The sequence below is a fragment of the Microtus pennsylvanicus genome, chromosome 9 (genome assembly GCF_037038515.1).
Source record: "Microtus pennsylvanicus isolate mMicPen1 chromosome 9, mMicPen1.hap1, whole genome shotgun sequence".
Taxonomy (NCBI): Eukaryota; Metazoa; Chordata; class Mammalia; order Rodentia; family Cricetidae; genus Microtus; species Microtus pennsylvanicus.
Window position 1 is genome coordinate 48,004,602 of NC_134587.1, and position 20,175 is coordinate 48,024,776.

The 20,175-nt window shown below is 46.2% G+C and overlaps 1 protein-coding gene across 2 annotated transcripts; it reads right to left on the minus strand.

The window, feature by feature from the left end:
• Positions 1–299: 299 nt before the first annotated feature.
• Zbtb43 (zinc finger and BTB domain containing 43) lies at positions 300–20,136 on the minus strand. 2 transcript variants are annotated; one of them, XM_075985934.1, is made up of 4 exons: positions 20,010–20,136; positions 14,663–14,723; positions 11,944–12,032; positions 300–5,096 (listed from the first exon to the last, which is right to left on the minus strand). In XM_075985934.1, exons 3-4 carry the CDS (start codon positions 12,026–12,028, stop codon positions 3,670–3,672), a joined length of 1,512 nt encoding a protein of 503 aa, XP_075842049.1. In that variant the 5' UTR covers positions 12,029–12,032; positions 14,663–14,723; positions 20,010–20,136; the 3' UTR covers positions 300–3,669. The 2 variants fall into 2 exon arrangements, with proteins under 2 accessions (XP_075842049.1, XP_075842050.1); XM_075985935.1 differs by lacking the exon at positions 11,944–12,032.
• Positions 20,137–20,175: the final 39 nt, after the last annotated feature.

A 20,175-nucleotide genomic window follows, 5' to 3' on the forward strand; every position in this document is an offset into this window, starting at 1 on the left:
CCAGCCCAGTATCTCTAATGGCTTCCAGGAGCCAAGGCAGAACCTAGAGGTCAGCCAGCCTCTCCCCAGGGGAGGAGGGAGCCAGGGAGCACTCAGAAAATCCTGCTAAACACCTGACCCTCCTGGCAGGTGGGTGTGTATGAGATAAGGATCAGCACCCACACTGAGACCCGTCATTCACTGCTCTTGCCAGCCATCAGCCTACGTGGTCTTTACTTATAGAAAGGTGATGACACAACTTTAATCTCAGGCTACAAAAGGCAGAACCAAAGTGAAAAACAAGACGCAACTTTGTACAAAATGGACAGGTAACATTTATTAAAACGTGTCATACAAAAGGGCATGGTCTCTTCTATAAGAAGAAAATATTAAACAGTAACATTCAGTTAAAACCACGCTGTACACTGAGGACAGCAATTCTAGAAAGAACTATTTAACTTCTGCAACACAGGCGTTCACAAGTATCCATGATATGCACCTAATGACGATCTGCTTATCACCCCACGGTTCTGTGGCCCAAGAGTCACCTGACTTGCATAAATAAAGTAACTTTCTGGAAGAAACATTGGGAACCTCATAAAAAGAAAAGAGGCAGCAGCAACTGACATGACACAGGCTTCAAGCAACATTTAAAAAGAAAAAAAATCACATTTGCAAAGGTGTTCCAGCATGTTCCCACAGGGTGCTGTCAGTAGAGATTTGCAATTAGAAACTAGTACCTTTAAATATGTAAATAGCAGAGAAAAAAAAAAAGAAAAAACCCAAAGCAACCCTGGATTCATTGGATAATGTTAGTTACCAGTCAAAGCAACCTAAAGCACAGGAGGCCAAGGGCAACCCTGCCCTTGGTCCCCAGCATTCCCACAGTGGGAGAGGCAAAGCTTCAGCCCGACCTTGGGGACCCTGCAGCAGCACACATTTCCCAGAATGCAGCACAGCCTTTGTTCCTCACCTTCCCTTCAACACAAGCTCAGGGTGTGCCACCCTTTGTAGCGTAGCCTGTAGCCCGAAGCCTGTTCAGGGTCAGAGTAGTTCAGTAAACGCCCCTGCAATGGAGGGAATCCTTTAGGGCAGGCTCTTAAGAACCAGGCCAGAGAAGGTGAGCTCTAGAAATCCAAGGCAATGGGCCAGGGCTCAGAACAAGCGCACATGAGGAGCTGGACCATGCAGCTCACTGACGTGTGCATCCAAGACTGAAGGCATGGCGCATGCAGATTGTGAAATGCAACCGGGGGGCCTGGAAGCCCTTTCCTATAAGGCCTGGAGAAGTCAAGGCTCAAAGTAGATAACAAACACCTTGCTGGTGGGCCACTGTCAAGTCCCTGAATGCGGGACAGTGTTGTCCACAACTATTCAAGCTTGTCTGGAAGAGCGGGGCTTTCCTAAGGCAGTGGTGAGGAGACCAGCACCACAGCACAGCTGGGTGCTAGGAAGGACCCCTGATGGGAAAGGCAGGTCAGAAGCCTCAATTTAATTAATGCCTAGACTATGGTTATTTCTCTGCCTCCTGGACCTAGGACACCCTACCTATTCACAGGGTCTGCCCACTCCAGCTGAAAAGCTTTGTCACCATGCATGCAGGGGTGGGAGCAGCTCTTGACTACAGAATGGTTCAACTGCCTCAGGTAGAAATTACTAGAAGCTGCAAAGACTTCATCCTCACATATCTCAGGGTCATCCCTAAACCCACTGGCCTCTCCGTGAGACTAGGAGGCAAGCGTGAGCTGACTGTACAGTCCCCTCCATGCACTTCTTAGGGCCATAGAGGACCACTGCTGACTGGCAGATTTCCACACTGGGAGATGGGCCATCATCTGAATGTACCAAACCACTAGGAGGTAATTATCTAGTTTCTAGGTTAAAAAAAATCTACACCTATACTTATAACAAAGTTTTAAATACAAAGTGCTTTTGTATACCAAGATTGATACAGTGTTCACAAATAGATCCCTGTTTCACAATCTTGATCATAAGCATTTACTGGCAGTCCCAATTTTCTTTCCCCTTTTCAAACAAAGGTCAAAGGTGTCAGAAGCCTTATGATCAGAAACCCTTGCCAGAAATGTCTGTCACATTAGAGAAAGACAAACTTTAAAAACAAAATTTCACCCCAAAGCCAAGAAAAATAATTTTTAAGAAAAAGAAGTTTCTACTTAGCAATAATAATAGATGACATAGGAGCAACACGCTGCCCTGTTGTCTAGCTTGCTCTGACAATTTAACGTGGCCTAGAGTTATCTGGGAAGGGGGTCTCAGCTGAGGGATTGCCCAAATCAGAGCAACCTGTGGGCACATCTGTGGTTGATAGTCTTGCCTGTCAATATTCAAGTTCCTGCTGAAAATCCGTCAGGAATGGATTGTGACATGGTAGTGTAAGCTGACAAAGACCCTTTCTCCCCTGAGCTGCCTTTGGTCAGAATGCTATCCCAGTCAAGAAAAGCACACTAGACACCCCAGTAAGAGCCTCAGGCCGATCACATGCTTAAACACAAGACTTCTTTCCAACTCCAGGAAGATCAGGCCATGCAGGGTGGGCGGCCTTTCTTCCCTGAGCGGGTATAAGCTACTGGGACTTGTGAATGTGTGCAGCTTTCTCTCCGACTACGGAACATCATCTGTTAGATGACACTGCTCAAGGTAGGACCCCCTTCCCACTTTGAACTCACATTCCTGGTCTCATAAGGAGCTGAGTGACAGTGTTGTTCAGTGTACCCTCTGAACCACATCCCCCAGACCAGTGTATTTTTGTGACTTTTCTCTCAAGTATAGCCTTCTGTTTATAAGTTGCTGCCTCTGCCAACACTCTCTCTCACTCTGAGCATGGGAGTGTCCCGCTCACAGGTAACTCTTAGCCATGCATCCCTGGCTAACCCTTGTTGGGAAGCACCATGATCTAAGGCAGGGGGCCCCACAGGACACTGCCAGTACTGTGTTGAGTCACTGCAGGTTGGAAGTCTAGTCTGGATGCTACCATTAAATGAGGAAGCTTAGGGTTACAAACCAACTAGAAACACCTATCTCTGTCACCCATAGACTTAAAAGGAGACACAATGGTTCAACCCCAATTAGAACTAAACACACAATCGTGCTTTGTCAAGAGTCTGCAGCACTATGACAGGAGCCATGTCACCTGTTTTGGACTCAGGTCTATCTAACATTGCCATAGTTTCAGCTAGAACTTTAGAAAGCATGAAACTAGACATGAAAGAACTCTGTTCACATCTCAGCCCAGGAGTCGGGCTGCTGTAGTCTCGAGGAGAGTAGCATCCAGTGATGCACTACCAATGCAAAGCCTCACAACTCTGCAGCCACCAGGACCCCAGGGCACTGCATGACAGAAAACTGCTACCACCTGAGTGCACTGGTGGGTTAGTCTGCCACCAAGTCCACTGCCTCAGTCACTGCTAGCTGGAAAGGCTGTCTTGCCAGCTGGGCACTGGGTGAACTTATCCCCATCATCCATTCTAGGCCAGGACCAGAACATATAAATTTGAGGAATTAAATTTTTTTAATTGGCCTACTTAGAGCTGGTCTTTCAGAAATATCTTCCTTTTTTTTCTTTTTAAGCTTCTCTCATAATAGCAAGTGGCACGCATCATCTGTGCCCAGATTTGCATTAATTACCATAGTTTATTTTTGTGCATGCCACTCAAGGGCCAGACCCTATTTTTAGTTAGCCTCAGTTGTATTCTGCTCAGCCTTTGCAGCTTCATAGGACTTGGTACAAGAAGTCACATGCCTGTGGAAACTGTCCCTCCACATAAATCTCTTTGCACAGATATTACATTCGTAGGGTTTTATGCCTGTATGAATTTTCATGTGACCCACGAGATGGTGCTTCATTTTGAATTTCTTACCACAGACACCACAGCCATAAGGGCGAAGACCGAGGTGCATGCTCATGTGTCGATCTCGCTGACTCTTGTGTGTGAAACTTTTCCCACACTGACAAGGATACAGCTTGTCAGTGGCTGAGAATCCTAAGTGGGACGCCTCTTCTTTTATCCCCGTCACCATTTCAATATTCTCACTGTAGCCGGCTGCGAGGGCAGCCTCCTGTCTATGCCCAATTAGGTTCCCATCCAACCTTTCTCCAGAAAACTCTTCCATGGAGGAGCCATAGAAGTCCACCTGTTCGTCATAGTTGCTCTCCTCTGCTTGCTCATCAAACTCTGCTTCCACTTTCTTCTCCACAACCTGGAAGTCTTCCTCCACTCCTGAAGGCTGGACCAAGTGCTCTGTCTGCATGGTGTTGATGGACTCGGTGACCTGGTGCTCGTCATAGGCTGCATGGACATCCATGCCCTCACACGCCTGTTCCAGGCGCTCAGGCTTCACGTGGATCCAGCGTTTGTGAGCCATTATGCTGGGCTTGCTGTACAGAGGCCGGGTGTAGTGGAACTCAGCACTGTCGCTGGCCCCCTCCTCCCCATCCTGGCTTGCCATCTCGGTGCTCAGTCGGTCATGCTCTGTGGATGAGTTACTGGGCAAGTACTCTTGCTCAGTGAGCTGAGATGAAAGCTCATCTTTGGTGCTTTCCTCTTCATTCTCACCATCCCTCAGTTCCTGTGCTTTGGGGAAGTCAGTATGCCCCGCAGAGCCCAGCTCAAAGCTCTCTACCAGGCCATTGTAGTTACTGCTACTGGGAGACTGGTGGTCACTGCCATGATTTAGTTTCTGACACAGAACTGTGGGGTTTCCCTCCAGAACCTCAGTGCACTTGTCCACCACATGCCACATCTGCAGGAAGCTGGCTGCTGTTAAGTAACTAACAATTTCTGGAGCAGGCATCACAAGGCGTCCCGTGTAGCTAGATAGGAGAATGTTCTCAAACACTCTTGGGTTCATCACATCAGGCAAAACAATTCTCCTACTGTTTTTTAGGAGTACTTGGTCACAAAAGTAGGGTGAACTGGCAGCAAGAACGGCTTTGTGTGCCCGGAAAATGTGGCCTTGGACTACAATGGAGACGTCACATAACTGTCCTTGTTGTCGCTGCTGGTTTAGTTTCTGAAGAATGGTGCTGGAAAAATCTGGAAACTCTACTCGAAAAGAGTTTGTTCCAGGCTCCATTTCATCACCAATTCTGTTCAGTGCTGCAAGAGAAAGAAACGTTAGTACCAACTCCAGCGCCAAAGAAGCCCATCTAGCCATCGCACAGCACACTAAGACAGGTCCCAGATTCCATCAAGTCCTCTAGCCTCTGGGCACTCATCCACAGGAGTCAATCCCAAGATAGGTCTGTAGGTTCAAGAGTGCCAAAAGGAAGAACCAGCTACCATCTCTACAGCTCGCCATTTTGTTCCATCTGTGGGTGAGGAGGCAGAATTCACAGTGAATACATCTGTGAGCATATAAATCCCCTAAGCAAAACAAAGTAAGTATTTCTAATAAAAACAAACACATTCTTATCAAAACAACTCATTTGTAATCCTTGACTTTCATTTATGGGGAGGGGGGGAACGACAACAGGACTGTGGGAAGGGCCAAGGAGGAACAACAAGACCTTGGGTGGGGGTTGGGGTGCAGCTGCGGGGAGAGAGGAGACAGAATGCTTGCTTAGCATGTATGTCTCTGGGTTCCATCTCCATGCACACTCCAAAGGAAAAGAAGAGTGAAGAACTGAGCTGTGGGAAGACGGAAATGCCTATGCAAAGGTTCTCCAGACAGAGATGAACAGTCACAGACCCATGAGCATGAAGGTAAGTGTTTGGCTCCCCGGGACCCAAGAAAAAAGATGAGCCTAGCAGCTGATGACTGTAACCCCTAACACAGCAGGGTGAAGGCAGGAGGATAACCCTCCTCAGCTCTGGGGCCAGTCAGTCTAGCCAATCAGTTAGCCCCAGGTTCAGTGAGAGGACCTGTCTCAACTAAGGCGTTTCTACACACAAGCACGCACACGTGTGTACACACAGACACAAAGAGACAACTGGTTTGGAGTTCAGGGAAGAACTGAGGGAAATGGTGCTGGAGACAGAATCGGGAAAATTCTATGACTGGTCTTTTAGCACTAGGAAACACTACAGGCTGAATACAGGTCATTCTTGGGGTCCGCATGTCTGCTGGACAGTTTACCAATTGAACCATCTCTTAAAATAGTTCTTAAGCATCTTCTTTATAACCCTGTATCATCCTATGAGTCCTCAGAAGTCATTCTAGAGTGACAGGAGAGATGACAAGTGAAGAAACTGAGGTGTTCTTAATGTGGAGCTGGGTGTGGCACATGTCTTTCATCCCAGCACTTGGAGCAGAGGCAGGAGGATCTCTGTGAGTTCAAGGGTAGCCTGATCTCAGAACTAGTTCCAGGACAGCCAGAACTGTTACACAAAGAAACCCTGTCTAAAAAACAAAACAAAAATATATTACTCTATGTCAAATGCGGTTTTCCATGCAGTTTTGCTTTGGTGTCCAGCCTCCTCCCCCAACTATGTAAACCAGGGCTGGTTTCAAACTCTGCCTGCTTCTACCTCTTGATTGCTGGAACTAAAGGTGTGCACCACCACACCTGGATCTTCCTCCTTTCTTCCTGTTCTCCCAGGGCTGATTTTGTGCTAGGTGAGTGGGCTGTCACTGAGCTCCAGGTCAGTCCGCTACTTAAAACTATGTGGCAAATGCAGGGCTTGATGTTCTTAAGTTCAGTTATTTTAAGCAACTTTCCCAAAGTTAAAAGCTTGTTTTAACTAAGTGGAGAGATGAATCCAGGTCAATGTTAAATCCAAAGCCTATAGTTTTTTCCCATAGGCTTCTCATATCACCCTGTCTCCTCCAAGGAGATCAGAATGCTGGACCAGTCATTAATAATCTTTAGATAAGACAGTGCTTTTTGGACAAGACATTAACTTATGGTTTTATACATCCTAAAACATTTCATAATAGCTTAAAATAAAAATGAACATAAAACAAACTGTTTAGATGTGTTCTAAGTTTTGTTATTTTCTGAGACAGGGTTTCTCTGTGCAGCCCCAGGAACTGGCTCTGTAGACCAGGCTGGCCTCAAACTCTGAGATCCAGCTGCCTCTGCCTCCTGAGGGCTAGGTTTAAAGGGGGCTTCACTACTTCCAGGCAGGTGTTCTAGTTTGTAAAGGAAATACAGACCATGCATTTGCATGGCTGACAGGTGTCTATGTAAATTCCAAGAGTGCAGTCTGAGCTGGGGGTATCTGGGTGGAGAGGCTCTGGGTATTTCTTCCAGAAAGCAGGAGGACTGTGTTAAACTAGAAACCAGGAGCAGAATATTATAGCAGCTGTGTTGTGAATAAGAAATTGATGCTTGAAGACAGACTTCCCTTAAGATCAGCTCTGGACCCCCATCTCCCTGGTAACACACGGATTTTGAGACAGGGAAGCATCACAGATGCTTCTTAAGGATGAAAATGCCATATGAAAGGGAGGAAGGTGGGGTTATCAGGGCTTGGTTGAGGGCTATTAAGAAAAAGTTACTACCTCTTGATCCAAAAAAAAAAAAAAAAGAACATGTTGGGTGGGTGCGTTGGTGCAAGCCTTTAATCTCAGCATTTGGGAGGCTGAGGCAGATTACAGAGAAACCCTGTTTCAAGAATAGAATAGAAAAGGGGGGGGGACCCAGTTCCCACCAGTGGATACAAGCCATTCTAAACATTACACAGTACTGTCCTTTCCTTAATCCAACTGGGCTTGCCAGATCACCCCTCAGGAAAGCTGATTGATACACTTTAAGGAGATGGAGAGGAGCAATAATATATAGGCCAGAAGTTCCTCCCCCAATGCAACCATAGCTTGGAGAATTTCAAACAGTCTACCTAGTTTTCTACCTTCCTATCTCTTACTACTATTGACTCAAATCCAAAGCATGCTTGCCCCAATCCGGAGCTTTCTTATCCTTACTTTAAAGACACCCCACTTCACCCAAGTACTTGCTGTTCTCCATTGCTGAACCTGTCTGCCATCTTCATCTCTCTTATTCGTCCCTCCGCCCCCAGCATGCTCCAAGATTCAGTCTGCCTATCCTGTTCTTCCTCTGTCTATTAAAATGTTCTTCAAGCTTCCTGGATTATCTTAAAATTCCTTCATCAAGGAGACTGAAAATCTGCGAAAGGGAACCCGGACTCCCGATAAACGGCAGCAGTGTTGGTTGCCAAACACTGCCTGTACTCATGCCTCTGAAATCAGTCAATAAAAAGCTGGGCACAGACATAGGAGTACACACCTGTAAGTCCAGCATGGAAACCTAGGAAGGATGATTGTGAGCTTGACGCCCACTTGGGTTACATAGTGAGACTGCCTTAAATAATCAACAGTTAACTGAAGATAACATATCTCACCACAAAGGGAAAAAATAACTAGAAAACATGCCATGCTTGTTTAGCTGTGTCAAGGTGGTAACTGTCCTTGTCTCTTAGTCAGGGTAGATGTGGCTGAGGCTGGTTTAGACTATAGCAGTTGTTTCAATTGGCTAAAAAAATAAAAAAAAAAATCAGTTCCAAGATTCCTTAAAAGCCAATAAAACACCCTGAATGCAAAATATGGGGAACATCAAAGACCATCAAGAATCATTACTATTTTTTTTTCTGAGAAAGCGTTTCTCTGTGTATCCCTGGCTGGCCTTGGAACTTACAGATATCTGCCTACCTTAAAGGTGTGCACCCCCTACTCAACACAGGGTTTCTCTGTAGCTTTGGAGCCTGTCCTGGCACGCACTCTGTAGACCAGGGTGGAATCGAATTCAGATATCCTCCTGCCTCAATCTCCTGAGTACTGGGATTAAAGGCATGTGCGTCACCACCCAGCTAACATTACCATTCTTATAGGGTTTATAATCTATGAGCGGGAACAAACATGCCCAGCATGTCATTCAAGCAAAGCCTGAAACTTCCACAAGAAGAACCCAGGATGGGGTAGCATATGGTCACAAGGTCTTAGCACTATTAAGTTTGGAGCCACCAGACATGGAGATAGGGCTCTCATTCTTCTCACATACAACATTTTTATGGAAATAATCCAAGAGATATGAAAAATGAAATAAACTCCAAATCCTAGAGAATGGCATGAGCTGTGAGCCAGAAATTAGAGCTACTGGAGATGGAACCTGGGAGAAGAGATGCTGCCCTGACCAGCACCTGCACTTCCTGCTCCAGACAGTCCTGACAGCACCAGACTCTGGAGAACTAACAATGCCTCATCCTCCTAGCAAGGCTGAGTGTCCTAGTCTGCCTTAACTGTCTAGACGGCCTAGAGCCCTCTGAGAGGAAAGCCTTAACAGGAAATACCCGAATCAGATTGGCCTGTGGCCATGTGTGTGGGGAAGTGCCTTGATTATTAATTGTTGTGGGAGGGCCCAGACTACTGTGGGTGGCACCATCTCTAGGCAGGAAGCCTTGGGTTGTATAAGCAATTAGCAGAGCATATACAGTAAGTAGTTTTCCATGGTTCCTGCCTTCAGTTCCTGCCCTGATTTCCCTTCCTGATTGGAGTGTGACCTGGAGAAGTCTGAAGTTAGGGCTAACTGCAAGGCTTAATACAGTCCACACTTAAGTAATAAAAATAGTATGGCTGGCTGGGTGGTGGTGGCACACACAGAGGCAGGCAGATCTCTGAGTTTGAAGCTAGCCTGGTCTACAAAGCGAGTGGCAGGAGAGGCTCCAAAAAGCTACACAGAGAAACCATGTCATGAGAGAGAGAAAGGTGTGTCTGGAAAATAGAGGGAGACAACGATAGGATTTAAAGACTTGGTGGGCAGGAAGCTACAGTGCTGTGAGCCTTAAGTGGTGCCATTAATAAAATGAAGAAAGCACGCACAGAAGGGGAGACTGCATTTGCATGGTATTATGAATAAGCTGTACCGAGTACGCACAAAGCCTACATTCAGTATTAAACAACCCGATAGAAAAGAATGGACAAGGAGTCTGAAAGGCATTTCTCCAAAGAGCAAGACTCTCATGGACAATGTTCAGCACTAGCAGAGCCACTATGTGCTGGAATGCACCTGTCTGCCATCTTCACGGTCCCTGGTTTCATGCCCAGTACACTTTCCCTCATCCCTAGAACAAAACTACAAGGGACCCTTTTGTCACCCACTAAGACGGCATGAAAAATAATACATGAACAACTGTCAGTAGTATCCTATGGAGAGTAGAACCATTATACACACTTGCTGGTTGGCATGAAATGGTTAAAAAGGTGCAGAAAGGGGGTTGGGAGTTTCTCAAACAGTTAAACAGATGTAATCCAACAATTCTACTTTTGAGCCCAGCAGAAGCAAACACATTATGTTCATATCAAAGTTCATGCATGACTGTCTATAGCAGTATTATTAAAGAATAAAAGTGTGCATCAAGCAATGACTACATAAAATACAGCACATCCACCTGGCAATAAGAAAGAACAAGGTGTCAACATGGGAGGGCCCTGGAGTCAAGGACAAGGAGCTAGGGCTGGGAAGTGGCTGGTTCAGTGCAGTGCAGTGCACAGCGTGAACAAGAGAGGAGGAGGAAGAAATTAGTGGGAGGGAGGCAGGATATGGAAAGAGAAAGGAAGGAGCTAGACACAAAGGGCCACATTTTCATCATTCCATTTCAAAATGACACATTCAAAGCAAATTTAGAAAGCGGATTAGTGACTGTCAGAAACTAGAGATAGAGGAAGGTTAGAATGGGGGCAGGGTTCTGTTCTTATCCCTGCAGGACAACACTCATCTTCAAAAATTCAAGGGGACCCTGGATATTTGAATACTGACAGATGGAAAAAATTACTACCCAATATGGATCACCAAGAAAATCGAATAGGTTCCGTAAGTAATAATGTTTACAAATATTTTTTGTTTATTTATATTCATAAATATATAGAGCTGGTTTTGGAGTTGGACTCTGGCTCAGTCCCTCTCTAATTCCAAGCCTGTTGTTAAGAGAAAAACCCAGAGTTTCTGTCTCATGTCAAGAGATCGCGATGGCGGCACAGCCCAGAAACTGGTATTTCAAAACCGCCACTTTATAGTAGACCTGATCCCCGCTGCCTACCCAGGCAGGAAGAGCTGAGCCACCGGCATGGTCTCAGCCACTTTAACGACTGGGGATTTTGTCGGGTATGGTGGCACACACCCTTAATTCCAGCAGAGGCAGGTGAATCTCTGTGAGTTTGAGGCCAGCCCTGTCTATAAACAAATTCCAGGACTAACAGAGCTATACAGAGAAACCCTGTCTCAAAAACAAAACAAACAAACAAAACAAAAAACAAACAACAACAAAACAAAACAAACCTTAAAAACAAAGAAAAATGGGCGTTTTTTTAGGGTGGTCAGAAATTCTACAATTCAGCTGTGAAGGTTATAGGCAAATACGTGAAAATACTAAAATGGACATCTTAATCTTTACTGAATTTAAGATACTAGGAGCTAAGTCCAGGGCTTCACACATGATAGCCAAGCAACTTCAGGGCTTTATTTCCAGCCCATGAATTATTTTCATTTCATTTTACAGAGTAATACAAGGTAAAACGAGGTACCGATGTCTTTTTTTTTTTTTTGAGATGGGTCTAGCTACGTAGCCTAGGAAGCCTCAGTCTCCGTTCTCCCCCCTCAGTATCCCGAGGGCTGATATCACAGATGCAGGCCACCATGCCCAATTGCCAATGCAAACTGTGAATGTCTGTGGGTTTTACCTCCAGGCAGAACATAATCCCATTTTGGAGCAAGAAATACCTTGGCCACATAGCTATGGCTACCAATAAACAAAAGAACAATGACAAACAGGACTATAAAGGAGCTGTTGATTTTCTCGAGTACATGACTGGGGGGGGGGTGTCTAAGACCATCAATCTCCTCATGCCCCCAACTCTCCAAGTGAACTAAATGAGGTCAGAGGTCAACTGATAGGGGACTCCATAATGCAGCTTCCATGGTGGGGTGGAACCTGCCCGTGGTCCTCTACGTACCCCTCACCCACGCTCTGTAAGCAAGCCCAATAAACTCACTGGTTCGCCAAGTTGGACTTTGGTGGAATCGTACTCTGTTCTGTCCTTGGTGCCCTATCTGGGATGAATACTCGTTTGCTCGCATCTCCCTAGGAAAAGTTAATGCAACACTGGGTAACCAGGAAAATGTCATCATTAATAGAACAGCAGCTGATTATCAACATATAAACAAATATATATATAAGGATGTATACAAACACAACTGTCTCACAGTATCTGTGGGGATTGGTTCTTAGACTATCCCTCCAACTTCAAAACTCTGGGGATGCTCAAGTCATCTGAAGAAAACTGAGTATTTACAATACCACCTACTCAAGTCTTCAAAAATATTTTAAGATCTTAAGACCACTCATAACCCCTGACATGCTGGTGAACAGTGTCAGACTGCACTGCTTAGGGGAGGGCAAGAATATCTCCACTTGAGCAATACAGTTGCCATCTTTTTAAAAAGATTTACCCTAATTTTGTTTTTAGAGACAGGGTTTCTCTGTGTAACCCTGGCTGTTCTCGAACTCAAGAGATTCACCTGCCTCTGCCTCCTGAGTCCTGGGATTAAAGGCGTGAGCCACCACCGACAGGCACTTTACTGTATTTTTAACTATGTGTGTGTATCTGTGTCTTTCGTGGGCTTATGCATGTGAGTACAGGTGTTCTGTAGGCCAGAAACTGGCACTTGATTCCAGGAGCCGATTTAACAGGCAGCTGGGAGCTATGCAATGTGGGTGCTGGGGGACTGAACTCTTCTCTGCAAGAGAAGTACGTGTTCTTAATCCCTGAGCCATCTTTCCGGCCCTTCCTAAACATTTCCCATCTGTGAAGGGTGACTCCGTGGACGCAGACTCCAGAGACACAGGGACTGCACACAGCACTTCATGTTCTCTACCTCATTCGCTGTGCTTACAACACTTGAAAGTTACTGTGACAAGACCAAGGGGACACACTTGTTTGCCCAAGGCTGTCTAGGGAGTGAGAGATTTAAGCCCAAAGCACACGTTCAGGCCAATGCGAGTCTGAGAGGCGGGGGCAACAGGTCAGGAAAGAGGGTAAACACGAGCATGTTCACAAATAACCTAAATAATCCTTCTTTTGAAACAAGCCTCAGTACATTGCTTAGCCTAGCTTTAAACTTGGGGCAACTCTCCTACCTCTTGAATGATGGGATTATAGGCATGTGCCACCACAGTAGCTAAATTAAGTAATCCATAATTTAGATTATGAGCAATTCATTAATAAACTTCAGAGCATTTGTCAACCTTAGACTTAAACCAGCAATTTTAAGTCACCTTGTACAGAATTTTAAAACTCCAATAGCAATGGTCTTCTAAAACAATTACACCAATCCCAGCCCATTCCCTTCACCACTCATTGAAGCTATATGGCTCTTTTTGTTTTGTTTTTTTTCAGACAGGGTTTCTCTAAGTAGCCCTAGCTGTTCTGGAACTCACTCTGTAGATCAGGCTGGCCTGGAACTCAGAGATCCACCTGCCTCTGGGCTTCTGGCTTTAAAGGCCCCTGCCATTATCGCTCACCTGTTTAATGGCTTTTTAAAGGAGAAGATAAGGGCTGGTGATAGGGCTCAGTGGGTAATGGGGCCTGCTGCCAAGCCTAAAACCTGAGTTCAATTCCTAAGATCCACATGGTGGACGGAGAGAACTGGCTTTCCCAAGTTGTCCTCTGACCTCCACATGTTGCAGGTATAGGCACACACACATACAAAGTAAATAAAACAGTGATGAAAATTAAAAATAAAATCAAAATAAAGCAGAGGGCCAAGAGCCTTCTATTGAAGACTCCCTGAAATAGAATGCCTCTAACATCCCTCCCATGCTGAAGAGCTGAGCAGTGGCCACTGTTTAATCTTCAGCTGAGAAAATTGTACATGAAATCTTAAACACCATTTTAGCAGGAACTAAACACCATCAAAGCATAGACAGCGACAAAACAGGGAAGCAGACCGACCAGCCCCTGTCCTGAAGCCTCCAGTGAAGTCTTTAATCAGAGCATATGGTGACTTGCATGCTCTCGGCAGAAGGCACATGTAAGAACAGTAAATGCTGCTTTAGGAAATTTAAAATCTGGCACAAATGTAGAAAACTACCAACACCCCATGTCTACCAAAACTCTTGTTAGTCAAATGCTTTGCACCCACAAAATGCAGCCTATACTGAACCCTGCAGAGCTCTGCACAGCTTCCTCAGTTCAGAGAGTAAAGAGAAGCTCCCAAGCTCACAGGACAAGACCTCCTCAGGCCATACAGCTCAGCAAGTGGCCGGCCTCAGAAGTTTAACTCCAACTCTAAATCTTTTCCAAGTAAAAATGATCATGTGGCAGAAATTCCTCTCTGAAATTAAATTATTATTAGGAAGTACTACAGTGACTAGCCTTAAAATGTGCAGTATTTCTTCTTCAGAGGAATCATCTGACCTAGCCCATTAATAACCTTGACAAGGGGTTGGAGAGCAGAGGACCCAGATTTGACTCCCAGCACCAATATGGCAACTCTCAACCATCTCCAGTCCAAAGGGGATTCGATGCCCTCTTCTGGCTTCTCTAAGCACCAGACACACATGAGGGCAAACCATCCATCCACATATATAATAAATAAAACCTTAAATAAAACAAGAAACAAAACTTGACAAACTTCATTGTTTTTGCTGACAGGAAATTTTACAGTAAACAGTTTTTTCAAAATTACATTATTAGTACATTTATAGCTTACCCAGTGCAAAGCTGTCTTCCTGGTGATACTGTTCCTTATGACATGGCCATTAAAGAGCAATCTGAACGAACAGAAAGAGAAAATGCATTTCTCAATTTTGTTTTAAATTAAATAACACTGATTTCTGAAAGGAAAAACCATATTCAAAATTTAAAATGCTGGGTTAAGAGTTCCTGTTGTTCTTTCAGAGGATCTGAGTTCAGTTCCTGGCACCCACTCACAACTGCCTGTACCTCCAGCTGCAGATGGATGCAATTATCTCTCCTGGTCTCCACAGGTACCTGATACACGTGACACTTGAACACACACATGCAAATAAGAATAATCTTATAAAAGCAGAAAAATAATTTAGGATGCCTGTGCCAGTCTGTGTACATGTGCTTCCCTGATGAACAGCGTGTGTGAGGAGCAGACAGAGAAGCTCGTTAGCACTGCAGCTGGGCGGTGGTGCCGTACACCTTTAACTCCAGCATTCAGAGGCAGGCAGATCTCTGTGAGTTCGAGGCCAGCCTGGTCTAGAGTGAGTTCCAAGACAGCCAGGGCTATTACACAGAGAAATCCTATCTCAAAACACAAACGTAACACAACACAACACAACAAGACTGCTGCTGTCTAGCCCACTTGTAATCCCAGAACCGAAGGTCTCAACACAGGCTTCAGAGGGAGTTAAGGGCCAGTCTGAGCTACACAGCAAGACTCCTTCCCAACAAAAGTTTTAGTTATGAACTTTCATTCTAGAAGTGTTATGCCCAGATCACAGAATCCCCCCAAAAGCAACTAAGAGACTGAGTCCTGTATGTAAAAGCAAAGACCCTTTATTTTTATTTTTTTCTTCTTTGGTTTTTCGAGACAGGGTTTCTCTGTAGCTTTGGAGCCTGTCCTGGAACTAGCTCTTGTAGACCAGGCTGGCTGGTCTCGAACTCACAAAGATCCGCCTGCCTCTGCCTCCCGAGTGCTGGGATTAAAGGTGTGCTGTGCGCCACCACCTCCCGGCCTGACCCTTTATTCTTATACAAGTTTTCAAACTTGGGCTCTCCGATCATATGTATTGGAATGATGGGAGAGCCCTGAGCTCAGAGTTGGGTTTTTGTAGTAGCAGTGAGGGATTTCTAAGGTTCAGGACCCCTGATTGGCTGACATTTGTCTAGGGGTGTCCTAGTAAAAAGTGATGGGTGTGTGCTGGCAGATGATCCTGTCTACAACCAATGGCTGGAACATCAAGAATTTCCTTTGGATGGTCTGTTCCTGGGTGGTACCTGGGTAGTCTCAGTTTGTGGTCTTTCTTGGAACCAGGTATTGCCTCAGGGTAAACTACTGAGACCCAGACCTCTCTTGAGCTTGTTGTGGCTGGGTCCTATGGAAGACCTTGGCTTCTGTTCCTGTGGCATCTTAAAATAAAATTTTATTACATTTTAACTTGTTTTCCTGTGTTGTACAAAGGCACACAGCACACACGGAGGTCAGAAGACAACTTGCAGGAGTCCGTCCTCTCCTTCCGTCACATGGCTGCTGGGGAAATCCAGGTGTCAAATTTATCAAAGCCAAGCCAGGTTGTCAATGTTAGGCAGGGCCAGGGACATTTTGTACAGCTCCTCCACCTTGGCTGAACTGTGACAATTCATTCCTGTAACAACTATAATTTTCCCTCCTGAACTCAATCAATGTGTTTCTATAGATTCTTGCCTTCCTGTCTGGTCAACCTCAGGAATGGCCAGCAGGAAAGAAGTTTATGATCACCCAAGAGTCTTAGTTAGTTATATCTGACTACTCATCTGCTACTAGCAGCAATCACCCACTGCAGAGCCAGAGAACATCTACTGCCCTCCCCCACTCCTCTAAAACACCTATGGGACCTCCATTCTGCCACAGAGGCCCAAGCTCTCTCTCATCAGACCCTGCCATACTGATGGCCATTATCCACGGTGTTACTCATTTTTCTAGAACATTCCTTACCCCCAAAGAAGTCTGCCTCATTGTCCCCCTTGATCTTCAAACCATTCATAATGGTGTGGTGATCTCAGAGAAGGGTCCTCTGAAATGGGTTGCCTGCTGGGACCTCTCTCCTTGTTACTGCTTTATCTCCATCTTACTCCATTTTCTACTGAGGAATTATTCTGTTTTTCCCACAGCCCCACCTGTTTGTTGCCCTTTTCCTAGCAAACCCCAATACTGGGTCAGAGTGGTCCCCTGGGTTGGATCAGGTTCTACTGCCTTTAAAGCAGCTGAGTCAAAGGACAATTACTTTCCTCAGTTTATTGTTAGTGACACGTGTCACACCTCTGGGAGGAAGTTCTGCTAGGAAAGAAAACTGAGGCAGCTTGTTGTCTAAGTCAGTAAGATCTTGAGATCCATTCTGAGGGTTTTGCTGAGCTAATTGGATCAGATAAGCAGCCCAACAGAAGCATCCATTTCTTTACATTTAGACTGTCAGCTGGGTATGGCAGCCTGGCACGCAGGAAATCTAACTCTTGGGTGATGGAAGCAGGAGGACCAGGAGCTGAAGGTCATCACACTGGGAGTTCCAAGCTTCTCTCGGCTACAACAGATAGTATATATGTTGCAGGGTTTTTCATTTTGAGATATGTAGTCCTGGCTGTCCTCAAACTCATAGAGACCCACAAGCCTCTGCTTCCCAAGAGCTAGGATAAAGACATGCGCCACCACCACCCAGCTCATACATTGCAGTTAACACCCATGGTTACTGAAGTAATGGCTAAAGCATTCTTGGGAAGATTAACGTTTCTGACGACACAAACGATTACTCCGTGTGGAAGAACCATGGATGCAATTCTGAGGTAGACAGTACTCAGATGAGTGGGACACAGAATGTTGTTAACAAGGTTTTAGTTGTTTGTCAAGACAGGGTTTCTCTGCAGCCCTGGCTGTCCTGGAACTCCCTCTATACGTAGACAGGCTGACCTCAAACAGAGAGATCCTCAAACAGAGGCTATCTCTGCCTCCAGAGTGCTTGAATTAAAAGCATGCGCCACCACTGCCCATTGTTGTTACAAGTTTACTGAATATTTTTTTTTGTTTTGTTTTGAAGACAGGGTTTCTCTGTAACTTTGGAGCCTGTCCTGGAACTAGCTCTTGTAGACCAGGCTGGCCTCGAACTCACAGAGATCTGCCTGACTCTGCTTCCCGAGTGCTGGGATTAAAGGCGTGCGCCACCACTGCAGGGTTGTTTACTGGGTACTTTAATCGATATGTATTTGCTTATGTTTTCCCTTTAATAAGAACACTAGAGTGTGCATAGATTTTGTTCTTTAAACCTCAAAAACTTAGAAGTCAAAGCCAGGAGGTGGTGGTGCACATCTGTAATCCCAGCACTCGGGAGGCAGAGGCAGAGGCAGGAGGATCTCTGTGAGTTTGAGGCCAATCAATTTTACAAAGTGAGTTCCAGGACAGCCAGGACACAGAGAAACCTAGTCTCAAAAAACCAAAAACATAAAAAACAAACAAAAAACCAAAACAACAAAATTCCCCAAAACAAAAATTTGAAAATGAATTTAAAGGCAGGCAAGATTTTTATAAAACATAAAAAACAAAAACAAAGGATAGCCTATGAAGAAATAACAGAACATTTTCTTTCTTTTTTTTTCGAGACAGGGTTTCTCTGTGGCTTTGGAGCCTGTCCTGGATCTAGCTCTTATAGACCAGGCTGGCCTCAAACTCACAGTGATCCACCTGCCTCTGTCTCCCCAGTGCTGGGATTAAAGGTGTGCGCCACAGCCGCCCGGCTAACAGACCATTTTCTACTCTAATAAAGGAGTATTCTTTCAGCCTCACAAGTTCTCAGCAAGTCAGAGGCTATGTGTTTCTCAAGTTGCCTTTAGGGTAAATTTCTGCATTTATTCCAAGGGGGAAAGGAGGGGAGATAGGTAAAACTGGGCCAGCAGATTTAAAACAACTTAAGGTTCCAGACTCCTTTTCTAAGCCTTTAGCTGAACCTGCTGCTGTTAAGAGTTTACATCAATACAAGGGATTCAACTAAAAGTTCCAAACCAAGCTTCTAAACTGCACTGTGGAAGTGCGTATAGCAGCTTCAGAGGTCTCCAGAGTACCTTTTGCTGTGTGGATGTAGCATAAGCACAGCACAAAACTTACCCCTGGAACTGCTTTGTGAAGTTATGCTGACACTACATCATTCACACAGTTCTATACAATCCATTTCTAGAACGTTCTTGCTATCTCCTGACACTTTGTGCACATTGAACAACACGCTACCTGACTCTAGTACTTGATCAATTGTTTCATGTCCTGTCTGTTCCAGACAATCCACTGCAAAAGTTTTAAACTGTATTTGTCCTCACGCTTCGCTTACTTCTCTCCGACGGTCCTTTGGAAACAAGCAGGGAATGAACCCCTCTTAGGTTCTAAATTCTTCCCTAAGCTGCCCCTAAAAATTCCGCTACCGTGCTAAGGGTCTCAAAGGCAGATGTCAACCTGGTCCTTCCTGAGTACAGATACGCTGACCTGGTTAAAGAGCGGCAGTTCGTGACAGCCATCTTGGGTTCCTGGAAAGAGCAAATAACAGCGGAGAGCTGTACAGAACACATGGAAGAGAAGTTCAGGATCCACTAGCTGCCTAAACCCTGAAATGGGCCAGTCTGAGGGCCAGAAGCTCCGGGTGACACCTGTCAGAACTGAGGCCAGACTGTGGTCGGGCCACTGAGCAGCGCCCGGGCGGGCGAGTTTCACGGGGTCATGAGTCACCTTCCATGGCTCAGAGGTCCAGGCAGGGCCCGCCCTGCCTAAACAAACCCAGTTGGGAGGGAAAGAAACAAGAACACGACATTGGCAGAGAGAAAAAAAAACACACAAATGGTCAAGGAGCCAGCGTGACATTCGGGCCCTGACCCAGAGAACGGTCTGAGGGGCAGAAGCAGTGTCAAGAAACAGAGGTGAAGACAGAGAAAGCGACAAGGTCCGGAGACTGTCAGCTCTAGACGTTCGAAGTGGAGAGAAAGTCCAGCTGACAAGAAGCCAGGTTGGGGACAAAAACAGGTGACAACGGAGTGACAAAGGAACGAAACCCAGAGCGGCGAGGTTCTCCCCGACGGTGTCGGCTCGCGCGCGCGTGGGCGGCTCGACCCTGAGGTCGCCCCGCGGGCGGATCCTCCAAGCGCTCGTGCACCTGCCGCGGGGTGACCTTGGACAGGAAGTCGTCCGGGTGGCCCCGGAGGCCTCGGGACTCCGAGCCGGGACTCCCGGGGCTGCGAAGTGGCTCGCGTCGTCCCGCGTCGCGGCCGTCGGGGAGAGCCCGCGGTGAACGCCGGCGTCCCCGACGCTCGTGACCCCGACCGTGACCTCCCGCGCGGCCGCCAGTCTTTCCACCCCGCCGTACCTGCCGACGGCTCCGCGCTCGCAGCTCCAGCCTACTGGAGCGTCCAAACTGACCGCACCAAGGCCTTAGTCTCCGCCGCCACCGCGGGGACAGTTTCCGCCGGAGCCTCCCGCCCCCCGGAAACGCTTCCCGGTCCCGCCCCCGAAACTGCCAGTGCTTCCGGAGG

Coding starts and splice junctions, on each gene's coding strand:
- Zbtb43 (XM_075985934.1), bottom strand. CDS start 12,028: ATGCGAGCAAACGAGTATTCATCCCAGATAGGGCACCAAGGACAGAAC. Junction 5,097..11,943: donor AAGTCCAACTTGGCGAACCA/GTGAGTTTATTG, acceptor TTTCTCTTGCAG/CACTGAACAGAATTGGTGAT.